This window comes from Crassostrea angulata, chromosome 1 (genome assembly GCF_025612915.1).
Source record: "Crassostrea angulata isolate pt1a10 chromosome 1, ASM2561291v2, whole genome shotgun sequence".
NCBI lineage: Eukaryota > Metazoa > Mollusca > Bivalvia > Ostreida > Ostreidae > Magallana > Magallana angulata.
The window spans coordinates 23,874,098-23,897,246 of NC_069111.1; the positions used below are offsets into that span (position 1 = coordinate 23,874,098).

The window sequence follows — 23,149 nt, forward strand, 5'->3', positions numbered from 1 at the left end:
CATCTTTGCTTGGACTTCATTAACCTTAGTTTGTAGAAAGATACCAGCTTCATGGTTTGAAGTGTTTGCGCCTATGTTTGCGTTCATACACTTGTTTTTCCTGCGATTGCTACGAATTCGTCGAGTTTTCCCCTCGCCTGGACTTTTTCTATAAGGCTCACTTTTCTTATCCGCTCCTCTACTCTTCAAACTGGGACAATTTCTCCGAATTTGGTCCTTTTCCTTACAGTAGTAGCAAACCATGCCATTGCTGAGGTTTCCGCCTTAAGTCTGTATAGGTCGTCTTTGTCGTGCCCCATTTTGAACCTGTATTTCTAATTTATCTAATTTATTCTGCATCGCCTTCGTTAAACCCATTAGCTGCGTTGTCTGAGGTTGTGCGCTTTCATCACTCTCAATCATGCACAAGTCTCCTCGCTTTTCTGTTTTGAAAAACGCATCCAGCTCCACAGCAAGGCGAATTGCGTCATTTAGATTTCCAGGTCTGCTTTGTTTGATGCGCAGTCTCATATCCGAGTTGACTAGTGCATCGATAAACGCATCTTTACCTAGCGTCTCCTTAACCTCAGACGGTGCCGTCGGATAAGCGAAACAAGTCAACCTGCGAATAGCCTGACCTAATTCCGACAGGGTCTCAGACGCTTTCTGCCGTCTTTCCTTTAATTGCGCTCGATAGAGTTCCGTCTGGTTTGGCGGCGCAAAACGTTCCTCAAGGGCTTTTACCAGCAAATCATACCGTTGTCCCATTTCATTAGAAACATTCCCAAGTATACCTTGAGCTGCCCCACGCAGCGATACAGCTAAGTATAATCCTTTCTCCTTCTCTGACCAATTGTTAAGGGCAGTGCAGGCGTCAAAATGAGATTTGTAGTCCAGCCATGAATGAGAGCCATCAAATGTTGCTGGTTTGATGTTGCATCTAGTGCCCTTACTTCCTGGATCTGTGCATGCTTCAATGTCTCCTCTCGGAACCGCTGACTGTCTACTTCCAGTTTGTAGCTCACGAATTGGTGCGTAATTGATACTATTTCTCCTCAACGCATCCGCATTTCTCCGCTCTAATGGCGCACGCGTCAATGTCGCACTCGACAGTATTGGCGCTCCCGCGGCTGGCGGCGCGCTCGCTGTTTCAGTGCCTAATATGTGATCACCCAGCGCATCCGCAAGCAAAGCCTCACTAGTATTACCTTCACTGTGTGCCTTTGCCCGGCGCACTGTAACATGGTTTGTGCGCTCAGTATCATCAATACCATCCCTTTCTTCATTAGCCTGCAATACAACTGTATTCTCAGGGTCGTAATACTGACCTCCGCTCGCTCCATTCAGTGTAGCGATTCCAGAATCGCGCGCTTGCGCTCTTCTTTCCCTAGGTGTAGAAAACCTCTCTATTTCTTTGCGCAATTGATCGCAGCTCTGCTCTAGAAATGATATTTCTTAATCTATCATCTCATCCATACTAATTGATCACAGCTGATTACAAATAAATAAATAAATTATTATCTATAACCGAATCCCGACGCTGCCACCAAATTTATGTAACGTTTTCCGGGTTCGAAGATTCGGTTGCTCTGCCTGAGCAATTATAATACAAATCAAATTTCTTAATCAAAGCTTTAAATCAGTAATATATACAATTCACTACTTTCTACTAGAGCGCATGCGCATTCAGTTATCACAACACATACAATAAAACCTCGAAAGCCTTATGCAGGCACGTAAGGTATTTATTCGTGTTCTAGGTTTCACCCTAATTACTGCTTCCTTTACAGCTTCTTCTCACCTCGGCTGTCTGTTCAGAAGTCCGACTGAGAGCTCAGAAACTCTCCTTATATACCCTTAGTCACGTGATACTTGGGGAACTAGAAACAGGAAGTAGTACTCTAGTATGAGAAGGGAATATGATTTTGATTCCGACTTTCGTTTCAATACGTTATCACACATTTCAATGCTCATTGATTCGTTGTTATTTTCATTTCCAATTATATTGGTTAAAGATGCATCAAACCATTGATTAAAATCATAGTTCGTAAAATAAAGGAAAAAAACTGCCATCAATGAATATAATACGTTTTACAGTCGTACGATTTGGAATGTAAATAAATTCACTTGTGTCTATTTGTGACATTTTGCAGCTGAGAATTAAATGCATTACACTACTAATTTCAATATAGGCGGTATTCACATTAGTATCTGTAATCTATGATTATCTATGATAATGTGATACTTCATTTGGCTAACAAAATATTAGATTTTTTTATGTTATGAGAGAGAGAGAGGGAGAGAGAGAGAGAGAGAGAGAGAGAGAGAGAGAGAGAGTTAAGAAGGATGTAGTAAGTAAAAGTTAAATGTATTTAAAAAGCGTTCGAGATAAGGCAGCTTAAGAAGTACAATGTTACATGCTTGCGGTAGGTGCAGGCACGATAAAACTAACCATTTTTAAACAAGTTGAAGTTTTATTTACATTCAGGCCGTAAAATATAAGGGTCACAATATTGGTATATCTTCTTCTCAGTGGTGGTCAGATTCATTAAAAAGCATACTCATTGCTGATTTTATTCATTTATTAATTAATTTTTTTTAATTCTGAAAGAATATGTGAGTTTTAAAAAGTTTATGTACATGTACATTCATTGTAAAAGTTTTAATTGTATTTGGACAGTTGAAGATCGAGTAGAGAACACATGGTTAAAAATACTACTTAGTAGATTAATTGTCTAATACAAATCGAATTGGCTCTAAATTTGCATATTCAAGTTAATACATAAATTATCTATATGTTAATAAAAACGTCTGTGTGACAATCACTGTTCATATCGAACACACCCGATTTTATTTTTTCCATAATTCTTTGCAACGTGCTTGACCGACCCTAACAATAGGCGCTAAGTTATACCCGGCCGAGCTGTCCAGCAATAAAGACGTGCTTAGTGTGTGAAGGGGGTATCGTGTTAGAAGCCTGTGTGGCATGTTTTAGTTTCACAAGTTCAGCATTTGACGCGGACACGGATAGCTGACCGTGGTAAGTATTTATTTAGTTTGGTGTAGTTTATTTGTAAATTTTTGCCTTTTTATTAGAATTACGCAGTCGTCCTATAAAGTCACCTTGACCATTGTTCACTGTAGAGTTACCTATGTGTTCACTGATGTGTGACTTTAGCGAGAGTGTTTAAATGGAATTCGTCTTTTTCTATAGTACAGTTTTTGCTATTGCTGTATAAAGAAACGGTGATTTAAAGGGCTATTTTCTATGCGTTATTTTATTTTACAATTTATTGTCACTTTTTCCACTTAACTACTTGGGCGGAAGTGCGTCACCGGAAGTCTCAGACGCCATATTGTTTACTGTAAACAAATAACTTAGTTACCATATACTTACAATATTTTGAGATGTTGCCTTTAATATAATACTATTTATACATTATCATAGTTTGATACTATCAGTGAGATACTTATATGATGTATTATACAATATTGTTTTTATTATGGTGTTATGGTGTCACTTGTACACTTATTGTAGTGTCATATTGTTGATGTTGAGTCGATGATGATGGTGTAGATGATGTCGTTCATGGTGAAGTCGATGACGATGCGATGTTCATGTTGATGACGACGATGATGTTATGGTGATGATGACGACGACGATGATGATGGTCATGTCGATGATGATGATGTAGATGATGTCGTTCATGGTGACGTCGGTGATGATTATGAAGTAGATGATTATGATGATGACGATGATGTCTTTTATGATTATGGTGTTGTAGGCGATGATGTTGACGATAGTGTCGATGATTATGATGGCGATGGTGATGATGATGATTGTGGTGACGAAACTACTCTAGTTGTGGTTGTCCGTAGTTGGTCCAGGACTACAGCCCCGGAGATTCGGACACTCTTCTAATTTATTTTTGGTCATTTGTATAAACATCGTATTTTTTCTTGTTGAGTGAAAGTTGTGTGAGTGTTTGTGTGGTTTAGTGTTTATATTTCTATTTTTCTTTCTTTCTCTTATTTTTTTGTTATTAAATTTTGTTAAATTTAAGATGTCTTGTTGTTGTTTGGAGTAGCTTCCGCTCATCCCGTTACAAATTGGTGGCAGCGGTGGGATGAGTTGACTCCTCCAGATACTACAAGATATCTTTATAAGTGAACAGTTGCCAAGGTTTATTTTATTTTTCATTTTTTGATCTTTTTTGTAGTACATGTAAGAGCATGTGTAGGTCGTTGTTTCCTTTTCCCTTGGTGAGTACATTACGTTAGGCAGATTGTTTTGTTAAAAGTTGAGAAGTTAGTCCCTTTATGAGATAATTTTGAGGTAAGTTGGTCTGTCAGTCAATGCACCATGTCTTCTGTCAAGGAGATGCTGGAGCTACTTGAAGTGGGGACCAAGATGGGGATGAAGGATGAAGACCTTCAACAATTCGTGAAGGACGAACAGGCCAGAATGCGGGACGAACGTGAGATACATAGAGTCGAGAGACAGGAGGAGAGAGACCGCGACTTCAAACTACAGATGGAGAAAGAGCGCGCCGCAAGAGAACATGATGAGCGAGAGCACGCCCGATTGATAGAAGAAAAGAGACATCAGCAAAAACTAGAAGAACTGGAACTTGATCACAAACTGCAACTCGAGAGATCTCACATGAAGCCGAGTGTTGTGACTAAAGAGGAGAAAGAAACTTCTCAAGTGATAAAAGGACCAAAACTTCCTCCGTTTGAGGATTCGAAAGACAACATTGACGCGTACATTCAAAGATTTGAGATATACGCAACAACGCAGAAATGGAATAAAGACACGTGGGGGACTCATCTTAGCGCATTACTCAAAGGAAAGGCACTGGATGTGTTCGCAAGACTCTCACCCGAAACAGCACTTGATTTCAACGAGTTGAAGAACGCCCTGTTGAAACGATTTGACATGACGGAGGACGGTTTCCGCAAGAAGTTCCGATTTTCAAAACCAGACGGAAGTGAAACTTTTATGCAATTTTCTACCAGACTGGACAGTTACCTTGAGCGGTGGATTCAGCTGTCTAAGACTAACAAGACATTCGATGATCTGAAGGACTTGTTCTTACGTGAACAGTTTTTATTGTGTTGCTCGAAAGAACTTGCCTTATTCCTAAAGGAGAGGATTCCTACTTCGATCCAAGACATGGCGCGATACGCGGACCAGTTTGCTGAGGCCAGAACAGTGACATCTTCTTCACTTACGCAAAAACCGCTCTTTGACAGACGACAGCAGTCCGATAGACAACCGCCGTACAAAGATTCCGTGCAACAAAACCAATCTGGAAATGCAGTGAAGTGTTATGAGTGCGGACGACAAGGACATAAAGCCTTTAACTGCAACTTCCGCAAAAGTCCGAATAACAGGCCGTTTAATTCGAGCGAGAAACAAGAAACAACACCGAAACATACTTACCCTAGTGATTTTCAACGTGGGTCGTACAATAATGGGAACCATGGATATCCAGGACGCGGTAGAGGTCGCCAAGGAGCCGCAAGTGTCGTCGAGAAACATGGAAACTTACCGTGTGTTGGTGATTCGGTTGCTTTCTGTGAAACGGAAATGCCAGTTGTGAAGGGATGTGTTGGCAATAAACTAGTGACTGTGCTAAGAGACACAGGTTGTAGTGGTGCCGTTATTCGTAGAGAACTGGTAAACGATGATCAACTAACAGGGACATCTCAACGATGCAAGTTAGCAGACGGTCGTATTATTGATTCAGATGTGGCTAGAATTGATGTCGATACTCCTTACTTTACCGGAAGTGTTGATGCTTGGTGCTTTGATTCGCCTTCGTACGATCTTATTCTTGGTAATATTCGTGGAGTAAGGAAACCACATGAACCAAATCCAGCCTGGATTCATTCTGTTGAAACACGTGCGCAACTGAAAAAGAAACAGTCTCCATACAAACCATTGAAAGTACCGGAAGCAATACGGGATGTATCGCCGGAGGATATCTTACAAGAACAACAAAACGATGAGACACTGAAAAAGTTATGGAGCTTAGCTGAGAGTGGACAGCTTAAACATTTCAGTGACGGCGGATTTTCAAAAATGTGTGAACGGAAGCAAATGTTGTTCAGAGAATTTTGCAGTCCCAAAGTGTCCAGTGGAAAACTTTTCCGACAGTTAATCGTTCCCCGGAAATACAGAACTATCGTTATGAAGATAGCACATGAAACGCTGATGGGTGGTCATCTGGGATCAAAGAAAACAACCGACAGAGTAGTGTCCGAATTTTACTGGCCAGGAATTCAGTCAGACATTAGACGGTTTTGCAGATCATGTGACGTGTGTCAGCGGACTATTCCAAAAGGAAAAGTACCTGCAGTACCGTTAGGACAAATGCCGCTAATTACAGAAGCGTTTCAACGAGTAGCAGTTGATCTTATAGGCCCTCTCCAACCAGTTACCGACAAAGGGAATCGTTACATTCTGACGCTTGTCGATTACGCAACCCGTTATCCCGAGGCTATTCCACTTCCTGGAATTGAGACAGAGCGAGTAGCGGAGGCACTGGTAGACATCTTTAGTAGATTAGGAGTTCCGATCGAGATGCTAACAGATCAAGGATCGCAATTCACATCGGACGTAATGAAAGAAGTGAGCCGTCTGTTGTCATTTAAACGGATTACTACTACTCCGTATCACCCCATGTGTAATGGACTCGTCGAGAAGTTCAATGGTACGTTGAAACAGATGCTAAAGAGGATGTGTGCTGAGCGACCAAGAGACTGGGATAAGTACATCAACCCATTACTCTTTGCATACCGTGAAGTACCACAGGAGAGCCTTGGTTTTTCGCCGTTTGATCTTCTCTATGGACGTACTGTTCGTGGTCCGATGACAATTCTTAAAGAACTTTGGACAAAGGAAATTCCTGACGAGGACGTTAAGACAACGTATCAATACGTACTTGACTTACGCACACGATTGGAAGAAACATGTGACATAGCTCGCCAAAACTTGGAGAAAGCTTCAAAACGTCAGCGCAAGAACTACAACAGGAAAACGCAAGGTCGTCAGATGAAAGAGGGAGACACAGTACTAATTCTTCTACCGACAAAGTCAAACAAACTCCTCATGCAATGGAAGGGACCTTATAGTGTAATACAGAAGATAGGACATATGGACTACAAGATCGATATGGGAGGCAAGCTGAAAACTTTCCATGCAAATCTTCTTAAGAAGTATGTTGAACGAGATACATTGAACTGTGGTGTTTTGTCAACATGTGCAATTTCATTCATAGACTTTAGTGACCTAGATGATGATGAACAACAGGACTCTATTCTTATGCCACCTGTTACTCAAACCGAAACAGCAAAGGACATAAAGTTTGCAGACAGACTAACACCAGATCAGTTGGAAACTGCTAAATCACTGTGTGATTCGTTCTCAGATGTATTTACGGATATACCTGGAATGACGAACTTAGTGGAGCATAAGATTGTTGTGACATCGTCTGAACCTGTGCGTGTGAAACCATATCCAATTCCGTTCAGTACAGAGAAAAAACAATTACAGAAGAAGTTCAGAAAATGCTACAGTTGAATGTGATTGAGCCATCATCTTCCCCTTATTCAGCTCCAGTTGTCATAGCTCGGAAGAAAGATGGAACGAATCGATTTTGCATTGATTATAGACGACTGAACTGTGCTACGGTATTTGATGCAGAACCAATGCCCAGTCCAGAAAGCATATTTTCCAAAATGACCGGAAAGAAGTTTGTGTCAAAGATAGACTTAAGCAAAGGATACTGGCAAGTACCGATGGCTGACGAGAGTAAGCCGCTTACAGCCTTTTCCATACCATCCGGATTGTACCAATTCAGGACAATGCCGTTTGGTCTTGTAAACGTGCCGGCAACATTTAGTCGTATGATGAGAAAACTACTTCAAGGTATGAACGGCGTAGAAAACTTTATCGATGATGTCATTGTTTTTACAGATACCTTTGAAGAACATCTACACATACTGAAGACTGTGTTCAAACGACTCAGAGATGCGGGACTTGCGGCCAGACCGACAAAATGTTTCATCGGATTTGACAAGATTGACTGTCTGGGACATATGGTGGGCAACAAGTGTCTAGAACCAGAACAGGACAATATTGATGCAGTCAGAAATGCGCCAATACCACAAACCAAGAAACAGGTTCGTGCCTTCCTAGGCTTAGCAGGATTCTACAGAAAGTTTATTCCGAATTTCTCTGCGATAGCCATTACACTTTCTGATCTTACGAAGAAGGGCCAACCAAATAAAGTTATTTGGACTGAAAGTCAGCAACGAGCTTTTGATACATTGAAACACATGTTATCAGAAAGGCCAATATTGAAGTTGCCAGAATTTAATGAAACCTTCATTTTACGCACGGACGCTGCAGATGATGGGATAGGTGCTGTGCTGTTACAGATGGAGGATGACGAGAAACTACCCGTAGCGTACGCCAGTAGGAAACTTCAACCAAGAGAAAAGGCATACGCTGTTATCGAGAAGGAGTGTTTGGCAGTAGTGTGGGGAATACAGAAGTTCCACCAGTACCTTTATGGACGCGAGTTTCTACTTGAAACTGATCACCAACCCCTGACCTACCTTAACAAAGCAAAGACAGAGAACTCCAGACTGATGCGTTGGGCTTTGCAGCTTCAGCCATACCGCTTTAGGATCATTGCAATCAAAGGAAGCGACAATGTGGGTGCGGATTACCTCAGTCGTCAGTGAGATGTATAGTAGACAGTACAGGTATGTATATAGGTTTTATTGTAAATACGTGAGAATTTTCAAAATTCAGTGATTGTTTATTTGAAATTGCAGGACAATTTTTTAAGGGGGGAGGTGTGTGACAATCACTGTTCATATCGAACACACCCGATTTTATTTTTTCCATAATTCTTTGCAACGTGCTTGGCCGACCCTAACAATAGGCGCTAAGTTATACCCGGCCGAGCTGTCCAGCAATAAAGACGTGCTTAGTGTGTGAAGGGGGTATCGTGTTAGAAGCCTGTGTGGCATGTTTTAGTTTCACAAGTTCAGCATTTGACGCGGACACGGATAGCTGACCGTGGTATGTATTTATTTAGTTTGGTGTAGTTTATTTGTAAATTTTTGCCTTTTTATTAGTATTACGCAGTCGTCCTATAAAGTCACCTTGACCATTGTTTACTGAAGAGTTACCTGTGTGTTCACTGATGTGTGACTTTAGCGAGAGTGTTTAAATGGAATTCGTCTTTTTCTATAGTACAGTTTTTGCTATTGCTGTATAAAGAAACGGTGATTTAAAGGGCTATTTTCTATGCGTTATTTTATTTTACAATTTATTGTCACTTTTTCCACTTAACTACTTGGGCGGAAGTGCGTCACCGGAAGTCTCAGACGCCATATTGTTTACTGTAAACAAATAACTTAGTTACCATATACTTACAATATTTTGAGATGTTGCCTTTAATATAATACTATTTATACATTATCATAGTTTGATACTATCAGTGAGATACTTATATGATGTATTATACAATATTGTTTTTATTATGGTGTTATGGTGTCACTTGTACACTTATTGTAGTGTCATATTGTTGATGTTGAGTCGATGATGATGGTGTAGATGATGTCGTTCATGGTGAAGTCGATGACGATGCGATGTTCATGTTGATGACGACGATGATGTTATGGTGATGATGACGACGACGATGATGATGGTCATGTCGATGATGATGATGTAGATGATGTCGTTCATGGTGACGTCGGTGATGATTATGAAGTAGATGATTATGGTGATGACGATGATGTCTTTTATGATTATGGTGTTGTAGGCGATGATGTTGACGATAGTGTCGATGATTATGATGGCGATGGTGATGATGATGATTGTGGTGACGAAACTACTCTAGTTATGGTTGTCCGTAGTTGGTCCAGGACTACAGCCCCGGAGATTCGGACACTCTTCTAATTTATTTTTGGTCATTTGTATAAACATCATATTTTTTCTTGTTGAGTGAAAGTTGTGTGAGTGTTTGTGTGGTTTAGTGTTTATATTTCTATCTTTTCTTTCTTTCTCTTATTTTTTTTGTTATTAAATTTTGTTAAATTTAAGATGTCTTGTTGTTGTTTGGAGTAGCCTCCGCTCATCCCGTTACAGTCTGTATGCTGTATTATGTGTTTGCTGTCGGATTAGGACTGTTCTTCCCCAAAAAGAAGCGCTCGGCGATCGCGTAAAAAACGTTCTGTAAAGTACAACACCTGATTGGAGTACATGCTTATATATATATTTTTAAAATGTTTACGTTTAACTAAGCAAAATTGTAGATGTCATGGAGTCAATAAGCAAATCAAATTCGCCAATCAGGCAATAGCAGTTACATGTATCTAATGCCTATGATTGATAATTTTACAAGGTAAATTAATACATGTAAATATGAATTCTAAAGCACTCCGTGTTCCCCTGTTAAAAGCTCCCGTGACCTGCATTCTTTTATTAACGATTTTTGTGCACACATTTATTCGGAAATGGCTCAAATTTTGTTACGCGGGCCCGATAAGAAGATGAAAGGATGACCCCTGAAATTTCTTTCCCAAATATTTCAAAAACGGTCACAAATTTCAAACACTGGCTGAATAACATAAATTATTTTGTACAAATTTTATGTGCATGAATGACAATGTTCCTGTAACTTGACACTTTTTGAAATCTAAAAGTTTCTGAATTCATCATTAAAATTAATAATGTTAGACGGCCCATGCAGCAAGTTTTTCTAGCCGAGTCTTTCGTTCAACAGCGCATAAATTGTGAACATTTCAGTGGGGTTTACAACAAGAGGGTGAAACGACCACGAATTTTGACAGATTTGGCTACAAAAAATTTAAAAGAGGTGGATACAAAATACAGGTGCAATTATATCTTGTACATGAAGGAGTTAAAAAATGATTAATCTATGTGTGCCATAAATACAAATTTTTATCATAAGAATATTTTAATATTTGGATCCGCCGAATATTTCCATTTCCCTACAATGTTTAGTGCCTGATTTTAAATAACGATTCGAGGTATAATAAATTGAGAAATTTATTTAAGCTGCATGTACCGATTTGTCGGCCATTAGAGTATTAAATAATTTTCCTTGCAAACCAAATAAATGATCTTACAAAGTTATAGACGTATTTACACGGAATTGCTCTCCTTTCAACGTTAGACATATTCAAAGTAAATAAAAATAAATTGTGGGCATACAAAAAAACCCCAAAATACATCATTGGAATGTTTAAAAAAGGAAACCGTTGGGTATCATCCTCCGAATGATTGGGTTTATTCGTCCTGCATGTTTTGCTATGATTATAAACAACGTAATTAAACACCAAAACTATTGATGAACAAATGTACACTGCTTTATTTTTGTTTAAATAGTCATGCTGCATATTTTATATGTTAAGGTGGCTCTATACACCACTTTTTGATGACGCAGTACGCAAAAAAGTAAATCGGGAAACATGCATTTCCGGTACTGGCTGATTTAAACTGAGGTGAATTGTATGGGAACCGCTATTTTGAAAAAATTGTTAAATGCATAGATTTAATTTGATAATTGGAAAATTCATTACTTACAAGTAATGTGGTATGTGACACCTTCACGTTGTGTGGTATTATTTATCAAAATAAACAATAAAATCAAGTATAAATTTTTAAAGAGTTTCTTTAGCATCATCGATATGTTACACCGTAGCGCAGTGGGTTAGTGGGTTCACTACAAACCAGTAGGTCATGAGTTCGATTCCCGTTGAGAACAATAAATTTTTTAACTTTCCAAAAATTTCTAAAACGTATTTTTGGGTTGAATACCGTGAAAGAAAATTCTAAACAGGTGAAAATATTTCAATTATAATATACTTTAATGCATATTAATATCGAAACCTAACGGGGATGAGAAGTTTGCTTTGAATTTCTCTCAGGTTGGGATACATAAATCCTATTAGCCTAGTCAATGTTCCCCTTTATTTATTTGACTTAGTTTTGCACTAAAGCGAATATATTCACTTATACAGGGCAAAGTCTATAATGAAATATGCATTTATTTATCATTCCAACATTATATTTAGGAAATTTTCTTCAACTCAGAAATGAAATGTCCCCAAGGTGTTTGGGCCTTGGGATTTAGGAACGATAACCCTTACATGAGGAACTTTCATACCAAATAAAATTTAAAATATTTTTTGTGTTTATTTGCAATTGTTTTCATTCAATTTTTTATTTCACATTTATTAAAATACATTTTCTTATAACATCAAGCAACTTTTTCAGATGATTTGTGAACAGAGTAAGAAAATATGAAAAAATATGTTTTGGGGAAATACTAAAAAAATTTGCAATAATAACATTTTTGAATGTTAAGAAGTGTTATTTTTTTTTTTATGTGTCCGAAGGAAATATCCATCATATGACAAAATAATTTCTCTCAATTTGTTGATAGCTGTCTTTTTAAAAAATATTTTACAAAAACACGAAAAAACATTAAAAAATTCTTTAAAAATACCTATAGTATCCCTACCATCATTTTAATATTTGATAAGTTTATGTTTTGTGGTCTTCTATTGAAAATTGGAATAAACTGTGGGTGTATAGAGCCACCTTAAACACGAGGCGAAATAACGCGAAACCCTTTTATGTCGATTATTTTGTGAATATACAGCAAAATTTGTCTAATCCGGCGGAGGGTGGTTCTGGAAAACAATGGCAGGATAAGGCAACATCCAGTTTAGAGGACATTGTTGCAAATTAATCTTAGTATTTAATGCAGTAGGTCCAGATCGTGTATTCTTTCAAAATATTCAATTGTTCTGAAATATATATTAGATTTCATCGATCTTTTTTACGGTACCAATTTTCATTTAAAAATTTTTTTTGTAGAAACAATAAATCCATAACAAAATACATACGATGGAAATACTATTTGAATCAAATCATCGTTATTGATTATTTTTCAAACATCCAATTTACCTGAAAAGTGCATGCTTAACCGTAAATTGTTAAACAAAACATTAACAAGTCAACAGGTGGCTGAAATACCTGATGGTGAGAACTGTTTTGATGCCGGGAAACAATGGATAAATATTATTATAAATGAGAATTTTATTTTAAAAAATTGAGCATTTTGACAGAATAATATGCAACTCTGTACATGTAGCCATACAACGGGGATAACAAACGATATCGGCAGTCTTACTCTCACAGTATCCTGAATCACGTCCTGAAAAAAAAGGGGGTGAACTATAATCTAAATATCTAGTTTTTGCAATTCATAACAAGACTTTACGGTATTAACTGAAATGAGTTGCTAATTTGGATCTATATTTACAGTTGTTTAAATCAATAGCACCGACAGAAACATTGGTCGATAATTGAGCATTGATATCTCGCAGAAGGCCGATCGATCGATAAGTGGACGGACTACGGGAGATAACTTTCACTAATTATAAGCAGTATGTTTTTTCATTGCGCCGGTTTACAGAATAGACAGGATCCAGATTGCACAATTTAAAAAAAAAATGATGCGAAAATGTCAAGGGGCTGAATAATGTCGCCGGATTTGGCAGCATGCCGTAATACACAACATCCGGATTCAACGAGTTTCAACATGTACATAATTTTTTGCATTGAAATATGGCTTAATTGACCGGAAAAACTACTGCAACGTATATTATTACACACATACTTAGCAAAACCATCGTTTAAGGTAGCTCCATACTCGTAAAATTCTCTGAGGAAAGTTGAAAAACCGAACTGATTTCGACTTAATAGACTTAAATGTCATCAATTGTTAGAAAAAATATACATGTCATCACACTTTTTGAGATGCCAGATAAACATAAACTAAAGCATATTTTAGCATTACAAAAATGTATTTTTTTTTTTGGTTAAAAGTAAACTCTTGTAGGCAGAAATTTGTTCTTCTTGTTTAATTTTATATTTTAAAATTAATCGTTGGAATAAGAAAAACTATAGCATTTAGACATACAACTGAGAGAGAAGTCAGAAAAAGAGTTATTTCCCCTTTGCATAGATAAAATATATAAAAATTAAGAAATTTAGTATAAAATTAAGTGCGAAAATATCTTGAACCTTCCAATAATTCTAATTACATCCATGTGATTATATTTACATAAAATAAATAAAAATATCTTGCACAATATTTAAAGAATTCAAAGTTTTACAAAAATGTGTGACATCACAGAACACTGGATCTATTTTAAAGGGGCATGGTCACGATTTTGGTCAAAAATTATTTTTTTTTTTTTTATTTTTTTTTTTTAGGGTCTTCCGTTTCCAACGGAAGACCCTATTGTTTTTGTTAGGTTTCTTTTTCTCTATTTTTCACTATTATTATTCTTTTTTTTCTTAACATTTTTCTTAAAACTCAAATATCTCAAATATGCTTCAATGGATTTTTATGAAAATTTCACGAATAATACAAAATATCAAGGTCTTTTATCATGTACATTTTTGTTGATGACGTCACTTCCGGTCGGCCGTTATATTCGTTTTTCTTTTTGTAAAAAGTGATCTTGTCCTCCCTTTTTCGCAAAAACGATTAAAGATAGAAAATGGAAAGTTTCAGGAATGATATATTTTTGAATTTCTAGGGCCGATCAGGTAAAACTACGATCGTCCGTCACTTCCGGTCCGCTCAAACAGCATTTTTGGAAAATTGTGTTTTAAAATTTTTTGAAATGAAATAATCTACATTTTTTTCCCATCATAATATGTTTTAAACTTATCAAATTTTAATATGAGCAGGTCGTCCGTCACTTCCGGTCGTCACCGGAAGTGATACTAATATTTCAATTTTGGGAATATTAAAGCATATGCGTTTTGTTGACATTTTTGTACTGAATACAAAACTGAAAACCTTTTTAAAATCGGACAACGCATTGCAGAGATATTGAAGTTTCAAAATGACGTTTTCCGGAAATCTGCATTTCGCAGTGTAGGTTGAAAAATTAGTTTAAAAGGAAGTTAATATGATAGTAAATCGTACCAAATGTCAGCAGTTTAATTGAACCCTATCAATTCAAAATCAAACGAAAGACCCACTTGTTGCTCGCAACAAGGTGTTTTCAGGAAATTCAGGCATTCTCGAGAAATTAAGCGTCAAAGTTTTGAAGAGAGAGTCTGAGTAGCTCAGTCGACAAAGTCGTGGACAAGGCCCAGGTGACCCGGGTTCAAGCTCCGATTGCCGCAAATTATTTTTTTTTTTACTATTTTTCGCTTAGATCTGCGTTTTATCTTTGAAGTGATAAGTTTAATCTAATCTATTCAAAAATCGGACGGAAGACCCAGTCGTTGCTCGCAACAATCGTGTCTAGTTTATTTCACACATTCTGCAGACATACAATGCATGATTATGATGCTTTAAATATAATAATTCAGAAATGCAAAATTTATTTTTTTTGAGAGAGAGCGGAAAAGAGAGAGAGAGAGAGAGAGAGAGAGAGAGAGAGAGAGAGAGAGAATTCAAGTAAAAATTGGATTCCAGATGTTCCAATGAGTATCAAAAATCTCGTTTTCACTATTTTTATAAGAAATAAATTTCTGTGTTTCATAGAAGAGCTTTAAAAACGACATTGCATAAGAAACACTCAACTGTTTCTCGGTACACCTTGCTGTGTAAATATAGTACTTTAACCAAAGAAAAATGATGTTAAAGATATCTTTGCTTTTACCAAGGATGCCTAGAATGAAAGTTTTCTTGGTAAATGTAACCTGAAAATTGATTTTTTCATCTAAATAATGTTTAAAATTTTCTAAAAAAGATTGAACATATTCACAATCCCACAGTATATGTTCTATAGTTTCCTCTTCTCTGTGACAAAAGGTACACATTTTAGAGTTTACTTTCTTAATTTTGAATAAAAAAGAGTTTGTTGCTAAAATTTTGTTAATTATTCTGTATTGGAACCATTGAAGTTTACAGTTTTTTGTTATTATGAAAGGTAGTTTATGGATTAATTTCCATTCCATGTCCTCTATATCTAATAATTCATTCCACCTTCTTTTACCTGTTGTCATAGAGGTATTATTGTTTAAAATATCATAGAAAAACTTTGACTTTTTACATTTCATAACTTTATGTATGTTTTCTCTAATAAGCGGGTTTGCTAATTTTCTTAAAGTTTGTTTTTCACCCAATTTTCTGATGTATGTCTTTACAGCATGGATTATACTTGCATATTCTAAAAAGTTGACCTTTACATTCGTTTACATATCACAAAACTTATCAAAACTAAGAAAAGTACTATCTTCCTCAATGATATCATTGATGTATCTAATATTATTATCAAATAGTTGTTTATTAAAAAAAGATTTCCCTCCAATATGGATCAAAGGGTTATAAAATAAAGGTGAATCTGCAATTGCGCCAGACTATAATATATTATGCAGGTCAACCCATGCCTAGTATGAAAGCTAATAAATCACCTGGATCTATTCAGAATTTTTTAAGGTTTTTTGGAAATACATTGGTGTTTTTGTTGTTAGATCTATAAATTATGGATATAAAAATAATATATTATCAGTCACACAAATACATGGTGTAATTACTTTGCTACCTAAAGGTGACAAAGCTAGACACTATATTAAGAACTGGCGTCCTATAACTTTATTAAATACTGTGTACAAAATTGCATCTGGGTGTATTGCTGCTAGATTAAAAAAATATTTACATAAACTTATAAATCCAGATCAAACTGGATTTATGTCTAATAGATATATTGGAGAAAACACAAGGTTAATATATGACATAATGCAATATACCGAAGATGAAGAAATTCCCGGTCTTTTATTGCTTATCGACTTTGAAAAGGCTTTTGATACCTTATCTTGGAATTTTATACAACAAACTTTAGATTTATTTAACTTTGGTCCCACTATTAGACAGTGGGTTAAGATTTTTTATACAAACATAACATCTGCGGTTAATCAAGGTGGCAATCTCTCTGAAATTTTTAATATTCAGAGGGGGTGTAGACAAGGAGATCCATTATCCCCTTATATATTCCTGATTTGTGCAGAAATTTTGGCAATACAAATTAGAAAAAATGAAAAAATTAAAGGTATAACAGTGGGTAATATAGAAAAAAAGATTTCACAACTTGCCGATGACACCTCGATTATCCTGGATGGAAGTGAAGAAAGTTTATTAGAAACCATTTCTACATTACATAGATTCTCGGAAATGTCCCGCTTGTGTATAAATTATTCAAAAACTCATACTGTATGGATAGGTTCCAAAAAATATAGTAATGATATACTTATTCCTAATAGTTGAATTGGGGATCTACTAAATTCACCTTGCTTGGAATAAATTTTGATGTTGATTTGCTAAATATGCCTAGTATTAACTATGATCCAAAATTGGTTAAAATTAAGTCTATCCTTAAACAGTGGGAGAAAAGACATTTAACTCCCATTGGCAAGATTACAGTTATTAAGACATTAGTGCTACCTTTGTTGAATCAGATACTAATGTCTATCCCGAACCCATCTGTCTTTTATTGTAAAGAATTAGAAAAGCTAATCTTTTCATTTATATGGAATGGCTCAACTCACAGAATAAAATAGGATGTTCTTGTTCAAAAATATGAAGAAGGTGATCTTAAGATGATAAATATCAAAGCATTTATATCTTCCATGAAATTATTCTGGGTGAGACAACTTATTGTTACAAACAAGGGGTTGAGTCAATTCATACTTAATTTTAATCAAAATAGATTTACATCATGTGGTATTGAATACATTAATATACTTTTGAAATCATTAAAAAAACTAGTTCTGGATAAAAATTATTTTTTTAGTTTAAATATCAAATGCTTCAGAAAGGCATTTTCAATAGGCAACCGACTTTTGAGTGTCATTTGTTGAGTTATGAGCAGGTTACAGATCTTAAAATTCTTCGCTATGGAAACAAAGGGTTTGTTTACATTTTGAACGTTGAAGTAAAATTCGAGTTTCAAACCTAAAACGAATGTCTTAAACGTTAGGAATTGCTTATCTTTGCTTAAAATTAATGAAAAGAGACAAATAAGCTGGAAAAAAGATTTTTTATAGGTATATTGAACCTATGTAAACAAAAAACAGGGCACGAGCCTTGTTTACATGACAGAGAACTGTGAGCCCCGTATCTTGCTTATAGCTCTACGAATGACTATCAAATTTTATTTGATCATTTGAAATGCATTTCAAAAGCATTTGAAATTCTAAAAACATAAAAATAAATTTTGACAAAAATCGTGACCCTTTAAAAGCGTACAATTATTCTATGGAAAATCGGACCAAGCAGCTTTAACATTAAGATTCACAGGTGTAAGACACTTTATTTGTCATGTGCATGATCATGTGCATTAATTAGTTTCAATACCTGCTTATTCTCCAAAATGATCTCCAATTCCATTCACAACTGTTGTCATTCAAAATCACATCAATTAAACAAAATTTCAAATTTTGTGTCGATCTCAACTGTTATGTATCCAAGAAATCTATTGATTTTATCATGTGTTACGTAATTAGGTAATAACGTTTTAGGGGTCAAACTTCATCCACAAATTACCATTTTTTCTTTGTAAACATTAACAGGATCGAAAACAGATTTCCTACGAAAATTTATAATGGGGAATGTTTACATCTTTTCTCAATTCGGAAGTCTCTCGGAATATCTAGCACAAATAATGGCTGAAGCAATGCAAAATCCCCGTCGAAATTCTATTTTTAGCCGTGTATTGAAACCTGACAAGCGTAACAAAAGGGAAATCTTGGGATTTTTTCATACTATGGAATGAACATCGTCTGAATCGAGATATTTACAAATATCGAATGATTTAAGAAAATGTGTGGCAAAAATATCTTGGGACAGACTTTAGGGATAATACGTTTATATATCCTAACAATATAATGATTTTCTCATGCGTTACCTAACTAGGGATATAAGGGGCCAGAGGTAAAAAAGTTTAATCTTTTCTAATTCAATTGGATTTAAAAAAGCAACGTAAGAGAACTTATAACAAGCATTGTAGGAAAGCATTAGTACTTTGCTCCGATTTCCATATCATGTTTTGTTGTCGAAAATTAAAGTCGATGACGTCATTTCACCTTCTAAAAATCGGACGGAAGACCTCCTCGTTGCTCGCAACGAGATCGTGTCTAGTTAGGGTCTTCCGTTTCCAACGGAAGACCCTCTTGTTATTCTATTGTTAAGGTCTTATGTTTCCAACGGAAGACCTTCTTGTTATTGCTTTGTTTCTGTTTCCCTTATTATTATTATTAAGGTCTTATTGTTATTCTTCGGATTCTTTTTCTTCTTTTTTTTTTCTTAACACTTTTTGTGCACGCAATATCTCAGAAATGGCTCAACCGATTTACACGAAATTTTCATATCTTACTACCTATGTTCTGAACCTTATCGGAATTTTTTTTAATTGATGACGTCATTTTCGTTCTTTAGATATTGGCATTTTAAGGATTTTTAGGGGGTTGGTTTGTCCAAGAGTGTTCTCATAAACTACAAACTATATCAATATCAAAATTTTAGGGATGATAGACAAAAAATTTTTTGTATGCACAAAAGCATTCATGTTTGCCTAGCACAAGAAACGCCGGAGCTCGGTAGGGCTCGAAATTTAAGATATGAAAAGCGTCGTGAATTTTCGTGCTTTTCTTTGTTCATCTTTTTTCTTGAAAATATTTTGTTATAACATATTATGTAAAAAAAGTTTAAATTTTCAAGACCTTTAAGCTGATATCAAGAAAAAGGTAAAGTCTTTAATCTATAGCTTTTCACCGAGGGATATTTTGTAATAAATTATAGAAGCAAATATGTTTATCTTAAAGTTATGAAGGCCAACAGTATAACAATTTTATCATGTGGTACGTAACTAGGGGTTTTTAGGGGTCAGAAGTCCAAAATTTTGATGCTCAATATCTCAAAATGGAGGGAAATTTTAAAAAGCAATATTGAACAAAAGATGCTCAAAATATTGAGCTTAACAATAGCCAACCATAATTTCTTTGTTATGCGGTCCTTAAAAGGACTAACAGGATCGGCCCCTAAAACGACCCTCTCAAGATTTCTCGAGAACGATACAAAATTTGTAATTACTTTTTGAACAAAAAGTGTTTGAATTGACAAGAGTTTTCATTTGAAATCATGAAAAAGGGGCTTGCCCTTCAAATAAGGGGCTGGGGGACTCTAAAGTCTTTTAATAATAACTTTTTACTGTGAAATATTTTGTGATACGCTATAGAAGCAATTATGTTAATTCTAACGGTATTCACCTATACATGGCAATTGTTTACTCCTATGTTACGTTATAAGGGATTTTAAGGGGCCAGAAGTCCAAAACTTTGATGCTCAATATCTTAAAATGGAGGGAAATTTTGATAAGCAATATTGAATAAAAGATGCTCAAAATATTGAGCTTAACAAAAATCAACCATAATTTCTTTCTTATGCGGTCCTTAAAGGGAGTTACAGGGTCGGCCCCTAAAACGACCCTCTCAAGATATCTCGAGAACGGTACAAAATTTGTAATTACTTGTTGAACAAAAAGTGTTTGAAATCATGAAAAAGGAGCTGGTCCTTCAAATAAAGGGCTGGGGGGACTCTAAAGTCTTTTAATGATAACTTTTTACTCTGAAATATTTTGTGATACGTTAAAGAAGCAATTATGTTTATTCCAACGGTATTCACCTATACATGACAATCATTTACTCCTATGTTACGTAATTGGGGATTTTAATGGGTCAGAAGTCCAAAACTTTGGTGCTCAATATCTCAAAATGGAGGAAAATTTTGATAAGCAATATTGAACAAAAGATGCTCAAAATATTAAGCTTAACAATAATCAACCATAATTTCTTTCTTATGCGGTCCTTAAAAGGACTTACAGGGTCGGCCCCTAAAACGACCCTCTCCAGATATCTCGAGAACGGTACATAATTTCTAAACGATTCTTGAACAAAATGTGTTTGAATTGACAAGAACATTCTTATGACATCTAGAAAAAGGAGCTGGCCCTTCAAATAAGGGGGTGAGGGGGCTCCAAAGTATTTTAATGATAACTTTTTACTGTGAAATATTATGTGATACGTTATAGAAGCAATTATGTTCATTCTAAAGGTATTCACCTATATATGACAATCAATTACTCCTATGTTATGTAGTAAGGAATTTTAAGGGACCAGAAGTCCAAAACTTTGATGCTCAATATCTCAAAATAGAGGAAAATTCTGGAAAGCAGTATTAAACAAAATTTGCTCAAAATTATGTGCTTAACAATGTACAACCACATAGTGTTTGTTATCTGGACCTTAAAAGGAGTATTAGGACCAGATATCAAAACGATTTTTCCAAGAATTCTCACAAACAGTAACCAATTTCTAAACACTTATTAGCGGTACACAAAAACACCATTAAATAGAATGAATGAAAAGGAGCTGATCCCTCAAATAAGGGACATTAAAGGGATAAATACTTTTTCACCCAATACTCTTAGATCCCGCCTCCTTTTCCGGATAAGTTTCGTTGGCGCAGATCAAGAACAAGGTCATTCCATATTCTAAAAATCGGACGGAAGACCTCCTCGTTGCTCGCAACGAGATCATGTCTAGTCTTCTTCTTCTTTTTTTTCTTAACACTTTTTGTGCACGCGATATCTCAGAAATGGCTCTACCGATTTGCACGAAAATTTCAGATCTTACTACCTATGTTCTGAACCTTATCGGAAATTTTTTTGGTTGATGACGTCGTTTTCGTTCTTTAGATATTGGCATTTTAAGGATTTTTAGGGGGTTGGTTTGTCCAAGAGTGTTCTCATAAACTACAAACGATATCGATTTCAAAATTTCAGGGATGATAGACAAAAAATTGTTTGTATGCACAAAAGCATTTAGATTTTCCTAGCACAAGAAACGCCGGAGCTCGATAGGGCTCGAAAATTCAGACAAAAAATCGTTGTAATTTTGCTTGGTTTTCTTTATTTATCTCTTTTCTCGCAAATATTTTCTTAAGACATGTAGAAGAAAAAATATTTTAAGTTAGAAGATCTTTTGTATGACATCAAGAAAAAGGGGCTGGTCCCTCAAATTAGGGACCTAGAACCCTAGAACGTTTTTACTTTATAACTCAAAAGCGGTTAAGATTTCGATATGGCTGTCGCTGCAAAAGTTGTTCATTATGATCTTATCAATGTCGTAACAATAATATTTTGTTCGGGTATTGCGTAGTATGAGTGTAAAAAGCAAGACTTGTTACCATGTATTTGTGTTTTATTTGGCAAATAAACGGGGTATTTGTGCGTATAACTGACATAAAGGGTATCAGATTACACACAGAAAGTGTTTAAACAATTAGTTTTTTTCTAGTGAAACACATTATGGACAAAAGAACCGCTTCTATGCAATGCATTTGAGTCGCATTTAAAATCTAGCTGGATTCCGAGCTGTGTATGTGAACAATTACGTATCCGGTCCCTTGCCCGCGGCCGCATGACTATTTAAAGTGTACATTTGTTCAATAATAGTTTTGAAGTGAACATTGGCCGGATTAGGCAACATCCGGTTAAGAGGACAATGTTGCAAATTAATTATAGGTTTTAATGCAATAGGTCTTGATCGAGTATTCTTGCAAAATTTTCAGTTCTTCTGATATATATGAGATTTCATCAATCTTATTTCTGGGACCAATTTTTATTTTTCGGTTTTTTTTTGGAAAACAATAAATTCATAACAGATCTTTTATCAATAGCTCTTTACTGAGAGATAATTTGTGAAAGGTCATAAAAGCAGATATGTTAATGATTCTATGATGTGTTACGTTATAAATTAAAGGTTTTTAGAGGTCAAATGTCCAACATTTTAATCACCCATAGATCAGAAATGAAATATCTTTGGAAATGCACCATAGAAGAAAAGATGTTTAAAATGATGTACTAAACAATATTAAACCTTCAAAATGTCATTAAACGGCCACTATAAGGAGATAAGAAATCGGCCCCTAAAACGTTCTTTCTCATATATTTCAGGAATGGTACTGAATTTCTTAACAATTGTTGAACAAAATGTGTTTAAAATTAAAAGACCTTTCATTTGATATTAAGA

The 23,149-nt window shown here is 35.6% G+C and overlaps 1 protein-coding gene across 1 annotated transcript; it reads left to right on the forward strand.

Moving 5' to 3' along the window:
* The first annotated feature begins 4,342 nt into the window (after nucleotides 1–4,342).
* On the forward strand, nucleotides 4,343–7,461 carry LOC128191764 (uncharacterized). Its single transcript, XM_052864041.1, has 2 exons — nucleotides 4,343–7,203; nucleotides 7,416–7,461. Exons 1-2 carry the CDS (start codon nucleotides 4,343–4,345, stop codon nucleotides 7,459–7,461), a joined length of 2,907 nt encoding a protein of 968 aa, XP_052720001.1.
* The last annotated feature ends 15,688 nt before the right edge of the window (nucleotides 7,462–23,149 follow it).

Coding starts and splice junctions, on each gene's coding strand:
- LOC128191764 (XM_052864041.1), top strand. CDS start 4,343: ATGTCTTCTGTCAAGGAGATGCTGGAGCTACTTGAAGTGGGGACCAAG. Junction 7,204..7,415: donor CATGCAAATCTTCTTAAGAA/GTATGTTGAACG, acceptor ATTCGTTCTCAG/ATGTATTTACGGATATACCT.